The sequence below is a fragment of the Parambassis ranga genome, chromosome 13, assembly GCF_900634625.1.
Source record: "Parambassis ranga chromosome 13, fParRan2.1, whole genome shotgun sequence".
Classification (NCBI taxonomy): domain Eukaryota; kingdom Metazoa; phylum Chordata; class Actinopteri; family Ambassidae; genus Parambassis; species Parambassis ranga.
Window position 1 is genome coordinate 10761887 of NC_041033.1, and position 22532 is coordinate 10784418.

At 40.8% G+C, this 22532-nt stretch overlaps 2 protein-coding genes and 1 non-coding gene across 3 annotated transcripts; all 3 read left to right on the top strand.

The window, feature by feature from the left end:
- Nucleotides 1-6444: 6444 nt before the first annotated feature.
- trnad-guc (transfer RNA aspartic acid (anticodon GUC)) lies at nt 6445-6516 on the top strand. The gene has a single exon. It is a non-coding gene; the product is annotated as a tRNA-Asp (tRNA).
- A 1738-nt stretch (nt 6517-8254) lies between these two features.
- On the top strand, nt 8255-15082 carry ctsc (cathepsin C). Its single transcript, XM_028420515.1, has 8 exons — nt 8255-8833; nt 9173-9318; nt 9962-10116; nt 11107-11262; nt 11694-11812; nt 13323-13454; nt 13639-13871; nt 14045-15082. Exons 1-8 carry the CDS (start codon nt 8674-8676, stop codon nt 14309-14311), a joined length of 1368 nt encoding a protein of 455 aa, XP_028276316.1. The 5' UTR covers nt 8255-8673; the 3' UTR covers nt 14312-15082.
- A 596-nt stretch (nt 15083-15678) lies between these two features.
- rab38a (RAB38a, member RAS oncogene family) lies at nt 15679-22393 on the top strand. The gene is made up of 3 exons (XM_028419835.1): nt 15679-16010; nt 18657-18937; nt 21387-22393. The coding sequence occupies exons 1-3, from the start codon at nt 15809-15811 to the stop codon at nt 21540-21542; spliced, it is 639 nt and encodes a 212-aa protein (XP_028275636.1). The 5' UTR covers nt 15679-15808; the 3' UTR covers nt 21543-22393.
- Nucleotides 22394-22532: the final 139 nt, after the last annotated feature.

The window sequence follows — 22532 nt, forward strand, 5'->3', positions numbered from 1 at the left end:
ACTCTAAAGAATTGGACAGATAATCCTGTGCGCTCAAAAACACTTTTAATCCAGACATGCTCATCTGCTGATCGAAGGGGAAAAAATACACAAGGTCATTTACTTGATACCACTGGAATAAAAATATAAAAATCAGTCTGCTGGCTATCAAGGGGGTCGCTCCCCCATCCTTAAAACGCTGGTTTAGAGTCAAAAACAATAATCCTGGTGTGTGACATATTTGCAGTATTCAGACTGTCCTGCTGCCTTGCCTGAGTGTAAATTAAATGAAGCTATGTTTACTGTGTAAGCACTACATGGGTGACGACACTGTCAAAGCAGGCTAAGAGTCTTTGTTTTTGTCAGCCCATGGTCACAGCCTCTCACTTGATTATTATAAATAATGTGTCCTAATGAACACCTCTGTGATTGTAATCTGGTAGATGTCACCTATTTTAAGTGTTGGATATCAAAATGATTCCAGCACCAACCCCCTCTTGCTAAAAAAAATTGAATGCCTCATTTCAAAATATAAAAACTTAAGCAGATTTTATAGCAATGCAGAGCAACAAAGCATGTTGTGAAATGCTGTAAGTGTAACCAGAGACAGTAACCATTTCTAAATCGACCAACTAACTAGCACTAAGTATTTTCAGGATAAACGTAAAGGCATTTAGACTCTAAACTGTGCTGTACAAAACACTACAACATGCATATCAGTGTCCTGAACTCTCGGGATATGCTGCGGTCAGTTAAATCCAACCCAAGGCCATGAGGGTGCAAATCATGGACAGTATTTTTGTAACTTTATCTGAAGCTGCTGATGTGAATGTTGCTTTTTATAAACTGGGTTAAAAGGGGCAAGTGTGTTTTAATGTGTGATAGTTTTCTCAGTCAGTAGTTTGGGAACTTTGGCTAGTCACTGTGTGTTATATAGGATGGAGGAAAGGGAATTGATTAAGTAAGGCTATTATATTGATTAGGAACGTTTGTGGATTTTACAACTCTATTTGTGAGAAGGTATCTTTTTAATCAGGTCTGTGTTTGTTTTTAGGAAATTATTGTTTTACATACAGAGCAGCAAGTTGCAAAAGTTCCAATATTATGTTTTTGGTTGAAATATATAACACTAATAGTTAGTCATCTAATCGCTGACCCATGTCAACACAGTGTGTTTCCGGCTCTGCAGATGACACAGCGGTATCAATCACAGATAATAAGTCCTGAAGAGAGTTTTTTGCTTACGTAACAAAGAAATGAATGTTGCCTAGAAGTGATGTTTACATTGCTCCCTTCCAGATAACCAAGACTATCTTTTTAGCTACAGACTTCAGTTGCAGTGACAATTCCCAAGCTTGTAAGCAACTTTTTGTGTTGTCCTCCTGGAACACTGTGGTGGACACTCTGAACAGGAAAAAACTATAAAAACAAGTTTCACTCATTTCTGCTGATCTACATATAAATGAAGGCCTTACATACCAGATTCATCAAAAGCTGAATTCAGCCGAGCTGATCGGAGCGGCCACTTTGGCTTCATTATGAACATAATTAAAGAGTAGTGGAATGAGCTGGATTCTTCACTCCATTGAAAATGTATGATGTCTACTACTTACTCATTTGTGAGATCGCAGCAATGCCAGGCTTAAATAGCAGCGCGTCCCCTGACTGCAGTGGTGTTTCATTACAGCATCATTAACATCCTCAGTGCCAATGTTCTATCATGTTTTTTTATTTCAAGTGCTACTGCATTTTATCTTTTTTTTTTTTTTATCCAGGGTGGATAAACACTACAGAGAGCGGACTGTGTTACAGGGGCTGCTACACTGCCAGTGTTGTAGTGTTTATCCTCCTGCTGGGACATTTGATTCTTAGTGACTTTGTTTGTTTTGTTTTTCCTGATGTTCAGAATGTAATTTAATGCTATTAATTGGTGTAGTGGACGATAGTTTTATATTAGGATATTTGATTATGTATTAATATTCAGTCACCTTTTTAAAGTCTCAGACATGAGAATATATGGCTCTAGCTTTTGGATGGGCGAGGCGAGGACGTCTGTGACTGTATGTGTTAGGCACATTTTATAACTTTACATTTTATTACACCCATAGATTCGTTTTGCCTCAGTCACAGCAGACGCTAAATGTTTTATAGAACTGGATTCTGTGTTGTTTGCTGCTGACATTGGAGCCTTGTTCACAGGCTTTTTTGGAGGTTCCCAACAGACCTGTGAGCAGATTTGGCCAAAACAGAGTTTATCTCATCTCCCAATTAATGAATCTCTTTATCTCCTCTTCCAAATTGGCCCACGGCTGTTCTCACACAGGCCCTTCTCTGGGATGATCTGTGGCCACTGGGAACAGCAAAGAGCAAGGAGAGTGGGAAGTTTCTTGTGATTTTGATAGAGCTTCAGAGCACAAAAAAATAATGAGCTCATTTAACTGACACATCCTTATAGGATGTACTGCAGGTGATGTTGGTAGATCTGCTCCATGCTTCTTCTCCCTGGTATCTCCATAAGCCCGTGCAGAAGGAAGAACAGTGAGCACGCATACGTGAGCTTGGCTGTACATCCAAACACCAGAGAACTCTGTTGGCTAGAAGAACACATGAATCCAGTCCTTTTCTTAAGCGTTTCTCCTCTCCCTGCTGCCACAGTACTTTGGCATTAACAGGTGGATTTTTTAAAAGTCACCGTAGTTTGACTCACTGCAGTCAAACGCCCACTTGCTGGGCGCCAGGAAAGAGCTGAAGTAGCCTATTTAAAAAGGGAAAAAGTCTTTAACTAACAGCTCTGAACCACGATGACATGTGGTGTTAGTGGTTATTTTTTCCTTGCTGTGACAGTGATACCACCTTACAGCAGTGCTGTGCAGTCGGATAGGAGATGGGATGTGGGGGGCGTGTGGAGGCGAAACAGTTTTTTTCTTTTCTTGCCATTGAGAATCATTGTGTAAGTGTACTACACAGTACTTTTGAATCATTATTGAACTCGTTATTAAAAAACTGTATAACTGACTTCATGTTTGTTGTCATGTGATTGTATTATTATGTATTAAGAATGCTTAGTGGGGTCTGTCAGCATTCCTGTTGACACATGTCTCCATTTGGTCATGATAATACTTACATCCAGGAGGGAGCCTAAAACTTCTGCAGGATCGAAGCAGAAAACACAACAATTATTGTTCAAAATGATGTGTAGAAGAGAAATACAGACGTAAAGCTGTGAAGACACCTACTTTTCCAGTCTATGTTGGTTAGAGTGTTTCCAGTAGCTGGACTGTCTCCCAGTTTTCGCCCACGATAAATGAGCTGAGCAGTCTGTGAGTCTCCTGCCAGCCTGCTAAACTCAGTCAGTGGAAGCTGCTAGACAGCACCTTGACAGCTCCCTTGATTTTTGCTCCTTCCTCCATCTCCTTTGGTGTCACATGGCAGTCCGTATGTCAGAGTGATACGGCTCTGCTGTGAATCAGCTCCCGTAAACATTTCATTCATTTAACTGAAGACTTGCAGGTCAGGACAATGAAATTACCCTGCCATCATTCATTCTCCACCCTCATCTCCTCCACATCTCCCCGATTCACCCCTTTTTATTTCCCACTGTTGCTCTTCTGCATTTTTTCCTCTCCCTCTCTGCACCTCTCACAGCAGAAATTGCTCTCTCTGAAATGAAATCTACAAATTGTGGCAAATGGCTCCACAATTCAAGTAAATGGAAAGGATGAAATGGCAATAAGCAAACAGCAAGGATACAAAAAAATAGGTAAAAGATGAAAATAATAATAACACAAGCAGGTAGGATGGGCTTGTTTGCACGATGAGGGCAATTTGTGCAGACATGCATGTTCACAATACATGGCAGGTGCTCTGCACGGTTAAAGATGTATTTATACATGTATTATGACTGTTTCTAGCCCTTATGTCCTCGTACAGTGTGTGTACAATGTAATGCTCAAACCTCAGTGAACTCTTTGCATGTCAAGAGGAGTGCTCCTCCAGCAGGACTATCATCCAGCCCACAAGCTCCTGAAGTCTCCTTCTTCCTCTTCAGCAGTGAAGTGTTCCTTAAGTGTCCAAAAAAATTCAATTTGCAAGTTAATTAATGCACTCTCCTTGTGAGAGGATGACTTTCAACATTAAACACAGGCAGAATAGACTAAGATAATGCAGTGAGTAATCCTCAAATAACATACATTTACTGCAAGTTGTTGGTGTGTAATGGTATGTTGTGGGCTGATGGGTTCTATATATGAAGTCTGGGTGGGCTAGGAGTGTCATGGCAGCATGTGGTTGTGTGTGTATGTGGACATATACACACACACACACATATATATATAGATGTTCTGCATGTATGTGTGGGCACAAACATACGTACTAGAGGTGAGTAAAAACATTTTGTTCCACACTGCTCGGTTGAGTTTGTGTGTAGGTGTCTGCATATGGCTGAGGTTACTGACCGTGAAGCCACTCTAGCTGACTTAATTTAAATATCAAGTATGTGACATTAACACCACAACCAACTGATCAATGTGGGCACCAGCACAGAAACAGGACTGATGTGATGCTGCTGCTGAGAGATGCTGATAGACACAATATGGCCAGAGTTCATCATTATCACGAGGCTCCCATCAAGTGGAGCTAAAACCACACAGACATGGGGAACATGAGGTACTTTATGGCTTTCACACAGCATGATTCCTTGTAAATGGTTGGACATTTAGGCAGAGCTCATAACAGCTTCGACCATGACGCAACCAGCATAAAATGAGCACTGCAGCATACAGTAAATTACTATTATTATTATTATTATTATTACAACGCTAATTTCAGGAATTCATTCAGAGTGCATATTTGCATAAATGCATTAACGTCAGTGTTGTTAAATGCTGCATTAACTACTAAACACAGGGATGATTAGGCTGAATCAAAGAGGGGAGAGAGGAAATTGTCACACCAAGCACTTGTACACACACTACATGTTAAACATTTACATTTAATAATGTTTACAGCCTGGTTCAATAAATGTCTTTGGTCTCTATTGATAAGTTTCTTTTTATTCTGTCCATAGTCACATACTGTCTATGCATTTCATAGATAAAATAAATGTAAACAGTTGCTGTGAATGGGAGACTCTCAATAGAAACCATATTAAATCATTCTAATGTGGCACTGACTCAGCTTTAAGTGGCCACTTGTGGGCTTGCAGTTTCTGTTTCGAGTATGACTAGACTCTGAGGGCTTGTTTTTAGGGACACTGTAGCAAGTTAAAATGTGCAGAGGTGTAGGCCACACTACAACAGCTCAACAGACCCTGCAGAAGAAATACACTTGCGTAACTTTTTGTTTGACTGCAATAACTCTTAATATAAGAAAACCTACAATAGAAACCATCACAATGATGTGATACCCTGCACGTTTGTGCGTCTTTATAGACAGATTTGTACTGAGGTGGGCGGTGATCGACCACTGACCAGTGCCCTTGTATTAACAGATAGACGGATGGATGGATGGATGGTTGGATGGATGGATGGATACTTTATTGATCCCCGAAGGGAAATTCAGGATGTAAACAGACTCTCACCAGCTCTGATCCATAGCTTGTGTGTGTGTGTGTGTGTGTGTGTGTGTGTGTGTGTGTGTGTGTACAACACATAAAGGGGGGGGACATAAGACTAAGAGGAGGGCAGAGAAACGAGAAAACTGATGGAGGGAGGGAGAGGAAACCAAGCAAGCAGGGAACAGGTCTGAGGGTGCCAATACAGCAGAACTGAAAGTCATGTGAGTTTTAATTTCCTGCCAGTGGAAGCGAGAACAATATCAAGATTGAAACACGACTTTCAATGAGTCACTCTTCGAGGCAGCTCAGCAGGTTCAGCCTGTTAACATTCGTAACATCTCTCTGCTCCACTACTCGTGTTAGTGCACACACACACATATATGCACACATGCACACAGACACATACAAATGCAATAATGTACACATGTGCCCACACTAATGTGCACACACTTCCACACAAACACTGTAATGGCACTAATGAGACTGCATGACTAATACCCTCTTCAGTCCCTTCTTCAGATGAGTGCTTATTATGGTCTGTCAAGGAGATGAGTCAGTCTGTGTCATGGTTACTATGGTGATCAAAGCTTCCAGCACTTCCCTTAAGTGCCTGCTAGCTAAAATAAGCTCTTTAACCCCTTTAAGTACAGACCTATCAGGACACAGTGACACCCACAAACACGCCAAGAGGCCAGCTGACTCCCTGCCCCCCATACAGACAAGTGAGGAGAAAATACCCCCACAGGGACAACAGCAATACACATGACAGACACAGCGGCTGACAAGAAAAGTGAAGACAGTAGACGCTTTGTTTGCACAGACTACCACAGAGCAGACCTCCAGCCCTGCGGGCTGTAAAAGCGTAATGGCGCAATGAACTGGGTTATGTCATTGAAAAAGCACCGCAGCAATCCTCGTTAGTATAGTGGACAGTATCTCCGCCTGTCACGCGGAAGACCGGGGTTCGATTCCCCGACGGGGAGGTTGTGCTTTTCTTCATAAATATAGATAAATATTCCTTTCTTACAATAATATAATGCCTTGCATATTGTTATTTTTAGGCATTGGCTGGTTTAAGTGCAGCCCAGCTGTTACTTACAGTGATGGGAATAACAGAGTTATTGGGTTATATAAATATAAATAAACGTTACTATTTTAGTAATTATTGAGCTCACTGACTTCATCCAAACAGATTGTGTGGGAGCTGTAAAGTTTCTTCTTCGATGAGAGGAGAATAAAACTACGATAAGTAATGACTAAGGTAGAGGACAATTTCATGGTAATCCAGTCAGAGGCGGAGTGAAGCGTTCAGACAATCACATACAAAGTCGCACACACCAACGAAGAAGTCACACATGCTGCTATGGAGAGTTCCGCGAACCCGAAGGTAGTTTTTTTTATAAACTGGTACAACAAACATTACCTTTCCCTTGTTGAGATACAGAGCAAGAATATATGACATGTACATTATGTCCAGGAACAACGTGTGTTTCCACGCGGTAAGCAATTCAAATCTCACGAAGCACCTCACCGCCACATCCAAGCAGATCAAGCTGATGTTTCTGCTCCAAAATGTATATTTTGTTCCCTTTTCAGCATTTTCAGCACCTAGAAAATATGAAACTACACCCAATCCCGTGATTCTAACACTGTATATACCACTGTGTGTGTATATACAGCTATATAGTTGTTAGTTTTTATTTATGGTGTAACTAATTTCTGATGTTTAACTGTAATTTATATTATCAAAGTTTTTCATTTATTGAAATAGAAATTCGTGTATTTTGTGGCCATGAACGTTTTTCCATCGAATTCCAAATTTCTTAACAAAACAATTAGAAGTATGTATAATGGAATTTCTTATCCCCTTCTGTCATTCAGAAATTCAACTGGCCATGTGTTCACAAAGGACATTATACACTCCTAAAGAACAAAGTATTTAAAGCTAAAGAAATGCATTTCAAAATATTGAATGGTGTGTAAACCTCTAATGAGTTTTTACGTCAAAGGTTTGGTTTTGACACAAATAGATGTGCTTTTTGTGATGATATTGAAACTACAGATCACTTATTTTTTCAGTGTATGTTTTCAGAAGCTTTGTGGACTGATATTCATGACTGGCTTCATACCACTGTTCTACTTGAACCCTTTAGTCATTACATTATTTATGGCTTTGTTTCAGAAAGTTAGGAATATGATTTCTTGATTAACAATATCCTTATCTTTGGAAAACTTTACATACACAATTGCAAATACATGTCGGTTAAACCTAGATTTTTTGTGTTTCAAAACGAATTTGTTTCCTTCACTAAAGCCCTTAAAATAATGAAAGGAAAATATGCAATAAAACTTTTAATTTGATTGACACATATGATTTGCTAAATAAGCCCTAGCATCCTCTTTATTTTTTGTGTATTTCTTTTACTGTTTTATTGTTTTGTATCATATTTGTATTTGCACTTTACAATCCTATAAGATGACTATGTTATAAATATATTGATTATATATTATACTATATTATATGCACCTGTTCTGTTCAAATGTCCATTGTGAAGACATAATGACACAATGTAATGTACATTTTGTCTTTCCTTATCTATTGCGCATGCTCGGCCCCCTCACATGACAAGGAAAACGAAACCAAACAGGCGAAGAAGAAACAAAGGAACGTTAGCAGCGAGAGGTTCTGGGCTGTGTGTTTCCTCGTTCGTTGTAGATTGGACAGAGTATACGCGTAAAAGCGTAACAAATATCTTCAACCCCTATAGTAATATGCAATAATTGTCAGTGGTTGTAATGCTTATGTCTTTTAGGTACCCATGTATCGTTATTCATTTCATAAACGTATTTTTTACATTTATTTTTACGTCTGGTTTGGCTGTTAGCTACATTGCTATACTGCTAACAGTTAGTGTGCATGGGCGTTGTGCAGGTGGTCTGCAGTGAACTATCTTGACAGCTTGGGACAAAAAGTTTCAGTGGGCTGAATTTATTGTTAGAGGACGGAGCAGCAGACAAGTCAAAGTGCAGCAGATGACTAATAATCACAGTTAAACTGCTGCTGTTTACTCAGACAACGCACATCTGTCTGTAGTTACTGAAGGTTGTTGTTGTGCGTGGTTAGCTAGCTGTGTGTAAAGATGAGGGTGAGCGCTGTGCTGGTGTGTGTGCTGCTGCTTTGGGTTGAAGGGTCTCGGGGTGACACACCGGCCAACTGCACTTATGAAGACCTGGTGGGTACCTGGGTGTTCCAGCTGTCCAAAGGAGGACGCGACAAGACCATTAACTGCTCCGCTGAGGGTAAAATACTCACATTATATATACTAGCCTCAGAATACATAAACTAGCCTCACAACAGGGCTCATCACAGAGAAGGAAATGACAGTTGAGTAATTTGGAAATCGTGTGATAAGTCGAGGCCTGCTTTTAGTCTGATCTTTTTTAGCTGTATCGGCATGTAAATTAGCTTTAAGCTAGTACTGGAACAATAATGCAAATATGAACTATATAATATGTTAGTCAAGTCAACATATAACTTAAGAATTAAAAAGTACAAATATAAATATTAGGTATTAAAAAAAGGCCTAAAAGTGCCTGTCACACATAAAGTCCTCACACATTGTGTTGTTTGCTCCTCAGCTACAGGTGAAATCTCTGTGACTGTGACCCTGGAGAAACTGTCTGTAGCCAGGGATGAGCTGGGAAACACTGGCTTCTTCACCCTCATCTACAATCAGGGTTTTGAGGTGGTCTTAAACAATTACAAGTGGTTCGCCTTCTTCAAAGTAAGACGCATAAACAAAATAAGTGTTTTTGAAAATGCTGCAAATCATGATCAGAGACTTTGCTCCACACTGATATTTTAATTTAAATGGTAAATGTTTAAAGACCTTTTATTCAAAGTAACGAGCACTTCAGGGCAATGACGTGTAAAGGAAGTGTCACTGTGGGTTAACTGTTATCTAGCTTATATATTTTGTAAGCACTTCATGTCATTAAAGATTTTGTTTGCTATCTAAATTCCATTCATGTTATCTGCCATGATTGTACCTAAAATGTGCATGCTATCTATATATAACCTGCACAGTCAAAGTTACTGAGTCGATCTTGTGGTCAGGTGTTAGTTCTCGTCACTCACATGACACAGAGTTGGGGGAAGTGACTGTGCCTTTCTGTCTTCCAAACTGTGTCATAATTTATCCATGTCTACCTCAGCTTCCTTGTTGTCTGGGTTAAAATATAACTTTATGTAACATGTAGCAGTTGTTGCTTTATACTTTGTACAGGGTCTTAAATTTCTTTAGACGCCTGACTCAGTGGTTATCTGAGCAATCTCCTGGAAATAACTTATGTTGCTTTTCTAAGAAAATGCTTACAATTACATGAAATGACATTAGTTGTATTCCATTTGCCTCTGCACTCTTTCAGTACTCTGAGGAAGGTCCTAAGGTGACCAGCTACTGTGACCAGACCCTGCCAGGGTGGGTCCATGATGTCCTGGGAAACAACTGGGCCTGCTTTGTAGGCAAGAAGATAAACCCAGTGAAAATCCGTACAGACTACAAACCACTCCTCAGCAGCAGGTAATTTGTTAATTATAGCATTCACCTGAACACAGTCTGTGGTACATAAGAAAAGCTGCTGTGTGATAGATTTAAATATTATTCCTAATAGTGTGATTGAATCCTCCTTCAACATTCAGTTTAAAGAGACTGGGGTCATTCATGTTCCCTGTTCATGATTACTATGATAACACAATGAAAATGCTCAGAAATATTATCAGTTGATAATAAATAAGCGACCACAGTAGAACATGGATGCAAATAGATCTGAACATGTATTTTTTTAATGCTCCTTCTGAGCTCCTTCATTTGTACTTTTATAGAAAATCTGTAGCAGAAAGAAAAGCATATTCTCACCATCAGGGAATCGACCCCCGGTCTTCTGTATGATAGGCGGAGATACTGACCACTACACTAACGAGGGCTACTGTTGTACTGTCACAACAGCTTCTGCAAATGGGTTGGGCCAAATGAACCACAGACCTTTTGTAATCGGCTGCAATTGAGTCTTGACCTGTGTGTGACTTGATGTTTTACTCCTAGAGTAACCTCACAGTCACCATTTTCTGAAATCAGTTTGAAATAAGAAACTTGGCAGCCAATGTAATGATTTGCATGTTCACTGATCTGGATTTGTAACCACCAACACAACATAGCTGGCATAAAACAAATTAGTAACATGCAAACACAGCTACATATGTACATAAAGAGGAAGACACTTAAATATAGTACAAACCACACAAAAGTGCTCTCCTGCATTTACAAGCTTATTTGACTGATGGTTTTGGCAGCAGGAGAGAAAGAGGAACAACAGCAGATGTGTAGTAATTCACTGTAACCATTAGGCTAGTAGCAGATTTTATTGTTGCATCATATTATGTAAGGCTTAGTATCTGTGCATGCTAACCAAATGCTAATTAATCATTCTGTGGTGCTGTTTTTTCTGTTTGTGGTGCAGTATATTACTTATTTGTAAAATATGTGATTTTATGATTATTTTAAAACTTCCAGGCTGCTCCAGAAGCCATACAAACACAACCTGGACTTCATCGATATAATCAACTCTGTTCAGAGATCCTGGAAGGCTGTGGCCTATCCCGAGCATGAGACATACACTTTACAGGAGCTGCACTACAGATCAGGAGGGCCCGCCTCACACATCCCTGTGTGAGTATTCTGCTTGCAATTACCATTTTAAACTCTCAAGTGGACATGAAGGGGGAAGCGCTGTGTAAATGAGTGTTTATATGTATGGTTAACACTCTGTCATATTATGTGGAAAAAACTGCCAACATACACATTGCTAGCACATCAACACCCAAGCAGGTCTCTCTGCTCCTCTCCGTAAGAAACTGTATTACTTTTAGTTAATAAACTAAAATGCCCATCTGTTTGTTTTCGAATGGAATGTTTGACCCCCACTCGGCTCAAGTCTGTTATAAATATGTAACCAACAAAAGAACAGATGAAATTATCTTATAAAACCTTTAAATATTCCTCCACCTTAATTTTTTTTAATTTATATGCAGCTCATTTTCCATAGGTATTAGCTTTTCTGCAAATATCGGACTTTAATGGAATCTGTGTTGACACTTCAGGCGTGTTCGCTCCGTTCCTGTAAAAGCTGATGTGGCTAAGATGGCGGCAGCTCTACCTGAGCGCTGGGACTGGAGAAATATCAGCGGTGTTAACTTTGTTAGCCCTGTGAGAAACCAAGGTGAGACTAAACTTTTTGACTTGACACCACACATATGAAATGTTATTTAGTTCACATGGTTGACTATAAAGGGTCTTGAAGATGAACTGTGTTGTTATTATTATCTGTGCATATAAGGTCCAAACAATGTAATTCAGTAGACTGAACCAGATCAGAGGTAGACAAAGCTATTTCTCTACATTGTCCAGCTGTCAGTCATCCAGACAATGGAAAGCACTTTGCCTGCATCTCTGCTTTCCTCTTGGCAGGTCTGGGTCTGCTTTCTGCTCCCCTCCTGTGTTTCTGCACAGCCTAGTGTGTGAGTGGAGAGATTATGCGTGCTGAGTACTTTGAGTGTCTGAGAGGGCCGCAGTAGGGTGGGGTTTAAGGATCTGGAGAGGGCTGAAGTGTTTCAATGGAAGCCCTCTAAGCCACTGTGTCTGGCTGTGGAGCCTATTTTGCTTCAGTGTTACAAGTCAGGTGCAGTTTTTTAGGTTCTGTTACAGTTCACAAAAATTGGTAGAATTGAGGATTAATTTGGCCTGTCTGGTCTTACACAGGCTGTGATGTGAGGAGCACTTGCACACTGAGTCAAGTTACTTTTATAGACTTGTTTTAACCAGTATCTCATATATATGCATGATGTTTATATGCGGCATACAGTCATTCCTTTATAGTATATTCAAACACTGTTTGTTTTTTATTACTCTTGTTGCTTCACAGTGTCTCATAAATGTATGGCTGATTCCTGTTTAAATTTGCAAACTGTATGTTTATATGTTGTTGTGTTTTATTCATTTATTCATTTTATTTGTGATAAGTTGCATGTGTGTTATTGTGGTGATGTGAACACCAGGCAGATAAGGTATCATCTGAGGTCTTTATTGCATGTCTTCACATAGCATCGTTGCTGTTGGAAACAGCACATCATCATTTCGGTATCAAGTCTGGATTCAGCCCTCTGTCCATATGTGGTTCAAAGTGTGTGTCTGCTATCACAAATGTTCCGTCTGCCATGAAAGCCACTTCCTGCCGCACAGTCGGTCATTGAACCGTCTGAAACGGCAAATGTTTTCCCGCCTGCGTATGTTCTTGAAATTAATAGAGTAGCTATTACACCTTATTAGGAACCTAAGGACCTGGACCCAAATAAAAACGGTTCTCCGTGTCACCCTGACTTGAATCATTACTACAATTAAACCTCCCTGTAAATCCCTGCAGCCTTTTCTGCCCGACCTAATTTGTACCTGCACATTATTTTGTTAAGGACCTGACGTCTCACACTTTAGAGCTGAGCAGTACAATGCATTGTTGAGTAATGCACTGTTGAGTAAGTGCGCAGAGTAAATAGGATTTTTATTTCGGGGTGTTGTAACAGATTGTGTCAGGTTTTCAGGCCGTAGTGCCATGTAACGCCGCTGCTCATTGCAGACTCGGATATGGTTGAACTTTGTACAGTCAACAAGCCTCACAGAATCAGGATCTATATATAGATGCTGTTCTCTCAGTGTGAATCTCTGATCTGTTTCAGCATCGTGTGGTAGCTGCTACTCTTTTGCCAGCATGGGAATGTTGGAAGCTCGTATTCGAATCCTCACCAACAACAGTGAGACTCCCATCCTCAGCCCTCAGCAAGTGGTCTCCTGCTCTGAATACTCTCAAGGTAAACTAAGAGTAAATCTTATCTGATAATTTAACCTGATCCGTTCGCTTTATATGGGTAACCTGGAGTGATTATTTATATATTTCTTTTATAAGTTGGAATATTGGTGGTCCTTGATATGGCTGGAAAACTGTAGTACTGCTGCTTGTATATCGAGCACATTCTTGTCTTTTTCTTCTTTAAGGTTGCGATGGAGGGTTCCCGTACCTGATTGGCAAATATGTGCAGGATTTTGGCATCGTGGATGAATCGTGCTTTCCTTATCTCGCAAAGAACTCTCCGTGCGGTGTTCCTCAGAACTGCGGCCGTACTTACACTGCAGAATACAACTACGTAGGCGGATTTTATGGCGGCTGCAGCGAGACGGCCATGATCATGGAACTGGTCAAGAAAGGACCCATGGCAGTGGCCTTTGAGGTACAACAGCACCTCACTGTTTAACAGCCATTCCTATACATACATAAGGTTTAAGTGCACAATATCTTGCAACCTTGGCATGAAGGAAGGTGACCACTGTCATTAACATTTCACAGAAAGAGTTTGCTTTAACAAAATGGAAAAATGAGGGACTAATCCACCTCCATCCACAGGTCTACCCAGACTTCATGCACTACAAGGAGGGCATCTACCACCACACAGGCCTCGCAGACCCCTTCAACCCCTTCGAGCTCACCAACCATGCTGTGCTCTTGGTGGGGTACGGCCGCTGCCACATGACCGGACAGAAGTACTGGATCGTCAAGAACAGCTGGGGCACCGGCTGGGGCGAGGACGGCTACTTCCGTATCCGCCGGGGAAGCGACGAGTGTGCGATCGAGAGCATCGCGGTTGCAGCCAACCCCATCCCCAAGCTGTAGAGGCAGGGAACCTGGAACAGGAAAAATCATGATCAAGAGTTTTTAGTGCAAGTGCAATTTTATCTGCAATGTTTTATTCCTGAGAAATATCTGACTCTTTATTAGAAGCAAATGACTTCATTTGTCATGTTTAGCACTTTTCTGTCTTTGCTGAGTGAAAAGTGCTGAATATTGCACAGTAAATTAAAAATGTATGGATATAAAAAAAGGGAAATCAACTCAAAAATCTGAAATCAGTTTAATTCTTTGTATTCAGCTGTCAAATCATTAATTGCCGTTGATTGCAATTTTTGTGTGTTGCGTTATCTAAAACTACAAAACAATGGCATAAAAAGGGTCAATTTCTTTAAGTATTTTTAAATACTGTTTGTTTACTGCCCCTAAAATATTTTTTTATTCTCTTTTATCTTTGCTGATTTCAACAGGCACTGATTACTTTCAGCTGTAACTGCCAATACAAACTTTGAGTTTAAATGAATGGGTGCATGCTGTGACAAAAAAGGTTGCAACATTTAAAGGGAACTGAGGAGTCTGTGTTGTTTGCTTGTCAGGTGCAGGACCTCGACTCTTTGTCTCAGGGAAGCACAGTGGATATTCGGTTTTTATCTTTTGTTCTTGCATCAAATCGAAACTACAGCTGCCATGTTTCTCAGCGGGGTCATTTGTTAGTGAGTTCCCTGTGGTGCATTTAAAAGGGATATCTGAATCCATCTGATTGCCTTTTATTCTGTCTCCTGTTTGCTGTTCAATAAATTTGGACAAATATCAGCATATCAGACTAATGTTTAATGTGTATGAAGATGGGACATCATTTCAAATAAACTGCAAGGTTTGTTGTTTCGGTTGGCATCACTCGGGGGTTTGGCGACAGTTTCCCCATTGTATGTCTGACCAGAGGCTGCAGCAAAAACACATGAGGTGACCTATACAAATAATGTAGGTCTTCTAATATTTAGTTACAGGTTGCTCTACAGTCTGTTGTCCCAGCACTGCAGTAGCCTATAGTTACAGTGCTTCCACTGTTACATTTCTGTACATTATATTTTTAAGCTCTAGCTGCAACAGTGAACTGTTTGTATTAATGCATCAATAATAGGTTGATGTGATGGCCAACACAGGTTTGTGTGCGTCTACTTAAAGCTCGTAGTAACTAAATTAATAATTAACTTTAACTTAATTAATAATTAAGTTACTACCAGCTTCTTTTATTCTAATCTAAACTCTTCCTCTAATATTGTCGTCATACTTAAAATTAAGTAAATGTTTATCCTCCCCAGGGTTGAAATGTGCCGGCACTCCCTGGCAGCTCCCCTGCGTGAGTCACAAGGTCCAGACGTCTCTGCTTCTCTTCCCTCTCGCAGGCCTGGGCGTACCTTACCTTCTCCTTCTCAGCTCTCCTCACTCCTCTCTGCGCCGCTCTCTGCGTCTCCCCCTTTTATCCTCGGGTCCTCTCCTATACGGTGGATTCATGCTCAGCTCTCGCCCTCCTCGGTCACCATGCAGAACAACCACCATAAAGAGCGCCTCTATAAGATTCTTGTGATAGGGGACCTCGGGGTCGGCAAGACCAGCATTATCAAGCGGTATGTCCATCACAACTTCAGCCCCAACTACCGAGCCACCATCGGGGTCGACTTCGCACTCAAAGTCCTTAACTGGGACCAGGAGACGGTGCGCCTGCAGCTGTGGGACATCGCAGGTATGCTCCAACTTTTACGCACGGCTCATGTGTAACATCCAGACAGAAGCGGTGCAGCGTGCTTTGTGGGACTTACTTTAACTGAAAGTATGTACATGTTTGATAGATAAATGGAAGTGTTTGGGTTTTAGTTGAGAGGTTACATTCTTTGGGGAATTTGTAATATCGTTATCTCGGTATCTTAATTAAAAATACCTCCTGGCCATATTTGAAAATTCATTAATGCTGCAGCCACTGATGAAATGATGTTTACACTTTCTGTTTCTTTAGCAAATGTCACAAATTTTAATAAGTGTCAGAATTGTATGAAACAAAAAAATAATAACAGTAATTTCCCCCCATTTTGTGCCATTTTATGTTGAGAGACTAAGCTTTCGAGATAAAATGGTTGATTGCTCAAATGGAGACTTTACAAAAGCAACAGCTCAGATCAGAATCATCTATTGCAGACAATCGCAGCCTGAGATGAAAATGTCCAAATGACAGTTGCTATTAAACCCTTATTGTGTCAGGATCTGATGTGATGATCATGATATGGTTATGCAGGGTTTCTCATGTGTATCAGCTGATCACTGGAATGACACTTGAAATCAGTTGGCTATGCTCATCTGCAATCACATGTTACAAAAGCAAAGGTTCATTTCATAACATTTAGGCATAAAATGAACCCTAAGGTCGCATGATGGTAGCACACCATGGAAGGGAAAGCAGCCCTGGCAGCTATTAATGCCACTGCACTATAGCTGTGGCCTAAAGTAATACACTCTATTTGACAGGCAGGTGGGAGCACAGCTTCCAGGCCATGACAGTACAGGACTGTTTATTTGATCGTTGTTTAATATCACATGGTCATCAGTACCTGCTGTAGTCTTCCTGCTGTAAAACTATCTGTGCGATTCACCTAAACTTGTATCTGTAGTTCAGCCAGTTTCTCATTGTTTTCCCATTTATGAATACAGTGTGTATTTTGTTATATATTCAGATATTAAGTAGGAACATATTTACTTAATATCTAAGGAGGAAGGGTTTGTTTCAAGACAAATCCTGATATGAATTCCCATCAGGATTTAATGCTTTGATTGCCCTTGGCGCCCGCTGTTATAATGCAGGCTTTTGACCGTGATGCCGGTTGGGTAAGATGACAAACCTAAAGGCTACAGCAGTCTCATGTCACATGAGTGTCGGCTGAGGTTTAGAAGAATCCTCTGACCTGCTGCTCTCTCCCCTCCTGTGCGTTCTCTCTCCAGTAAGCGCAAGCAGTCATGTGTCTCAAACTCATGTGAGGGAGATTTGAGGCCTGAGCTCTTGTATACAGAAAGCTTTTTATTATGAACTAAAGATGAGCGCCTCCCTCAGAGAACACTGTTAGACATGTAGTGATGTGCTCCCTGCACTCATAGTACAGAAGCCTGTAGGTGCATAGATTTGAATGAGATCTGGCCTTTTACAGCAGAATTATGATTAGCACACACTGATTATAACTGTTGGTGTTGGTGATGGATGTTTGTTTTCTCATGCCTCTCAGATATGATCAATGACTTGTTGTTGCTGTGATTTTCCCAGGAAAAACATGCACACTCTATTTTTGGTGGCCTGGGCTGACGGTGTAGCTTGAGAGGCCTTTGCTGTGTACACATTAGTGAGAGCAGAATGGAGGTTATTTTCAGTGGTATTAGCCTTTTGAAATCACAAAGATTATGTTGAGCTGTGGAGGAATTCATATGTTAAAGCGACCTGAACGGCCCTGAATATTTATCAGTCGAGTTTTATATTTATCAGAAAGTCGAGTGGATTTTCTTTTCTCTCTAGTTTTGTTTGGACTCCTATATATGTATATTCTTTCCTTCACAGCTTTTTGACCCTCACCCTTGCCTTCTAGGTTTTCTTATGGTGTTAGTAAACTGTCTTTTACATTGAAATATCAAACTAGCAAAATGGCAGAGTAGCTTGTTGCAAATGTGATAAATGTTATAAAAGTGTCTGGTTTAACCCAAATCTTCCTAAACCTAAGCAAATAGTTGCTTAGTTTTAGTTACATTCTTACATTCTCCTCTTTTAACTTATATTAAAAGTATCACCTCTTTTAACAAGTGTCTGCCACTCTGATTTGTGCCTGACTGAGACTCTTATCCTCCAGCCATTGACCCTCTGCTCTGATCCACCTGTTCAGGTGAGAATCCTGTAGAACTTAATAAAGAAGCAAAAAACAAAAACCTGTATCTTGGCCACCCTGGTGAGCAGCTATGATGCAGGTTTTATTCTGGGTCTGATCGGGCTGTTACAGAGGCTATGGATGGGAAAATCTGTGTGGATACAACATTCCAACAGAGCTTATCAAATTAATTTTACCCTGAGTCTATTTCACAGGCAGGCACACACAGACACACACCAAAGAAACACCTCTCCTCCTCCTCCGCTTTTTAAACAGTGTGTGTAAATGCAGTGTGTGTGTGTGGGAGGTGGAATATGTGGGGAATGCATGCAAGCATGTCAGAGACAGGAGCATGATGAAATGAGCTTATTTTTCATCTGATGCTGTCTGTCCAGCTGTAGATGATGAATTTACACACCTTCACTCTGGTACCACACACACACTCTTCTGTGTGTGTTTATGTATGCGTCTCTGTCTGTGTGTGTAACCTCCAGGTCAGGAGCGGTTCGGAAACATGACCCGTGTGTATTACCGAGAAGCCATGGGCGCCTTCATCGTGTTTGATGTGACGCGGCCTGCCTCCTTTGAGGCCGTCACCAAATGGAAGGAGGACTTGGATTCCAAACTGACACTTGCCAATGGGAAACATGTAGCCACTGTGCTTTTGGCTAATAAGTGTGACCAGGGTCGGGACGTACTGACCAATAATGGAATAAAGATGGAGCAGTTCTGCCAGGAGAACGGCTTTGTGGGATGGTATGAGACATCTGCTAAGGTGAGAATGAGACATACACACACTATACAACGCAGTCACATACTAGGGAACAAACATTAGGAGCCCTGAGGTCTGAGGTCCTGTGTCTGCAGGCACATCCTTTCTATTCAGATGTCCTTGAGAAGCAGCTGACTCTTTGACTCTATCAGAGGCAGCACCTGATTGCCCTGTGGAGAGGCACAGGGTGGAACACTTTATGCACTATTTGCATATGAATAACGCCTCAATCACAGAGCTCTGCTGCTTCCTCACAGCAGTGTTATTCCAGGTCAGCTGCACTTGTATCAGGTGCTCTATTATCCAGACAGGATGTTCAGGAATGCTGAGGGAAGCCTGCTGTTTTACCCTGACTGCACAAGCAGTAAAGGGGCGGTTTCTGGAGTCACGTGCCAATTAGAAATTCATATGTTGATGCAAAAGCCATAGAATGTGTATAAAGATGGTCCAAATGCCTCTGAACTTACCCATAAGTTTCCTGATGAGCAGGTTTGAAGGTCGGTGTGGTTCATCCAGTCATCAGTTATCAAGGAGTCCACCATACTTCCTAATAATCCATACAGTTGTCCTGATAGTAAAAGCAAAATATGGTGAAAACCCTTTATTTTAACATGGAGGTCTACAGGTACTGACTCCCTTTTGTAACCAGCCTCCAGTGGCCACTCCAGGTATTGCAGGTTTAGCACTTCTACACTGAGTTTTTAAGCCCTGGAGGTTTAAACTTTAAAGTACACAGACAAAGAAAAGAGAATGCATTATCACAGGAGGAGAATGTGCTGAGTGGCTTCTGACTGTAAGCTGAGCTACACACTGACACACTGACACTCAGCAGTGTAGTGTCAGCAGCGAGGAATCTCACAGCGTGATGGTAAGGGGAGAAAATAGACTAGACATGCACACCCAAAACACACCCATATATAGAGCCAGAATTACAATAAAACCTGACCAAAACTCAAACACTCAGACAGCTCCTGCCAAGGCAGCACGGCCATCTGTGGTTATTTCATTTTTAATAGAAACAACATGTGCCATGTTTTTTTAAGTAGATTAATACTGTGCAGCCAGTTTTTGAGAGGTTGCTCTAAATAAACAAAGAAATGGATAACAAAGGTGTTAAACAAAAATTAGAGTGACAAAACTGTGACTGCTGTGGCTGGAAACAAACAAACAAACAAATGAACAGAGGAGCAGTCATGACATGTCTGAAAAATACATGCAGATAAAAGTGGTGTGTGTACACCCATGCAGCTCCCAGTGTGTGTTAATAAAAATGTTTTCCAGCCAGATGTTGTCATGTTTGTAACGTTTGGTCATGAATGATAAGTAAGATGTGCATTTGATGCCACTGGTTCCCGAGCACACAGTCCCTCTGTGAGCTGAATGAGTTTGTGCAGTGTGTGGATATCAGGGTGACGGGCGCACTGACAAAATCATCTGCCACAACAATTATTCCAAACTTTTATCTTGAATAACTGGACACGCTCTGCATTCACAGGATCACACAGAGAAACAAATGGAGCTGGCAGACGTGTTGTTTGTCGTGATTTTATTTGGACTGAAAGATTTCTTTCTTTTTTTCAATCTGATTGTGTCACACAGAGCGGTTTGTGCTGTGATGCACAGTTTCACATTCTTCTGAGGACACCGTGACATCTCATAAATGTAGAGTATATCTGCTACTATACATGTTACAGATGTGTGTGTGTTTCTCATCAGTGCTTGGTGCTCATTTTCTCCTCAGATCCATTACTCTGCTTCACTGTTTGTTTGGATGCTGCTGCACTGTTTGGTTCTGCATTGATGGCTGCATTTAATTAGGATGTAAATTCTGGTGACATCAACCTTGTTTTCCTTCATGGAAAATATACATAGGAAAATGCACCTTAATAAGTCCCCTGTGTAAGAACTTCACTATATTTTTGTGAATTCAGCAACTTTTGTAAACCATGTGAAAAGATTATTAAAAAATGAGACCTTTCCTGAGGCTGATCTGACCAAAAATGATTCAGTTTGCCTTTTAAAGCTCAGAAGCACCATTCTTATTCAGTGTAGTTAAATACCTTTACCTCTCTAAATTATGTGATCCATCATGCATGTCTGTTCAGTGATGTGAATAACAACAAGTGTTGAAGGCTGCAGCACATGTGTGTAAAGACTGAGGTGTCTCTTTTCATGGTTTTATTTTGTTTTTGTTTTTTTCAGTCAGATTGCATTCTCATTTGTCTCTGTCACCAGCAGCTACAGTGAATCAGTCCCTTTTCACTTTGTGTTCCCATCATGGCTGCTGACTGGTGCTTTATCCATCTATTCAGTTTAGTTACGGCCCATTTGATTTACTCACTTGCTCACACACCTTCTTCCTCCCGCAGACACTTTTTTGGCATCTGGTTCAGTGTCTTATAATAATGTTTGTCTATTTTTACCATCTCTGTCTGTCCTCTCTGTTTTTTAGGAAAATATCAACATTGATGAAGCAGCAAACTGCTTGGTGAAACACATCATTGCCAGTGAAAATGACATGCTCCAATCAGAAGTTCCCGACACCATCACCCCTCAGTTAGAGAAGGACAAAGGTGGGACATGCTCGTCCTGCTTCAGGTCCCAGTAACAGCTCCCGACAGTTGGACGTCCTTTTGTATCTCATTACTCAGAAAGTCAGGATTGTGTGTGAGCCTGAGACAGAGGAACTTTGGCTGCTTTTGAGAGAAGAGGGTGTGGGTGCCAACTCTTTTCCTGTCTGGTGGCTTGGTTTGGTGGGTGGGTGGGTGGATGACAAAGATGCAGCTGGCTAAAGAATTGGATGGACTGAAACAGAGAGATGGATGCAGCTGTGTGCAGCTTGTCAAAGGCAAGGTCACCCTCTGGGCGACTTCAAGTCTTGACACTGCCACTTCGGTTACCATGGAGACACGGTTAATGAACACATGCACAGAGAGGTTGCAGCAGATCACAGTATATCTGTGTCTAACTAAAGGTCTGTGGTGGTAATCGCTCTACACAAAGTATGGTAGCTGTCGTTCGTCCACTTCTTCCACTCTCTCATGTTTGTTGTTTGTCGTCCTGACAGCATTTTTTTGTAGTTTTTTACATCAGCAGCTCATCTCTGTCTTAATAAGATCACTGCCATGTTATATGGCTTTTACTTTAACATCGTCATGTTTATGGCATACATGTAACGCAGGTTATATGGATGTAATTAAAGTGCCTTGTCTAACACTTTAACCCACCTTATTTAATAATGTCCTCAACAGATATATTCACTATATATTATTTATAAGAGCTCCTAAAGATGCACATTTTTCTTTATCTTCATCACTCACAAATGGTTTCCATGGTAACTCTATGATAAACACTGACTGTGTATTAACTGAAAGCTGTGTTAAAGCGAGCATTATGTCTGTTGTGTCCAGTGGTGTTATATTATATTTCTATTCCACTGTGAAATGTTTGTAATATTTGTAATTATGGGATGCAAATATATATGTAAATATTATATACAAAACAAACTAAGACAGAACATAGAACCAAAGATGTATCCAGTTTTCAAATGTTCATATGAATAAACCATTTCAGCTTTACTGACCGGCTGGCTGTCATT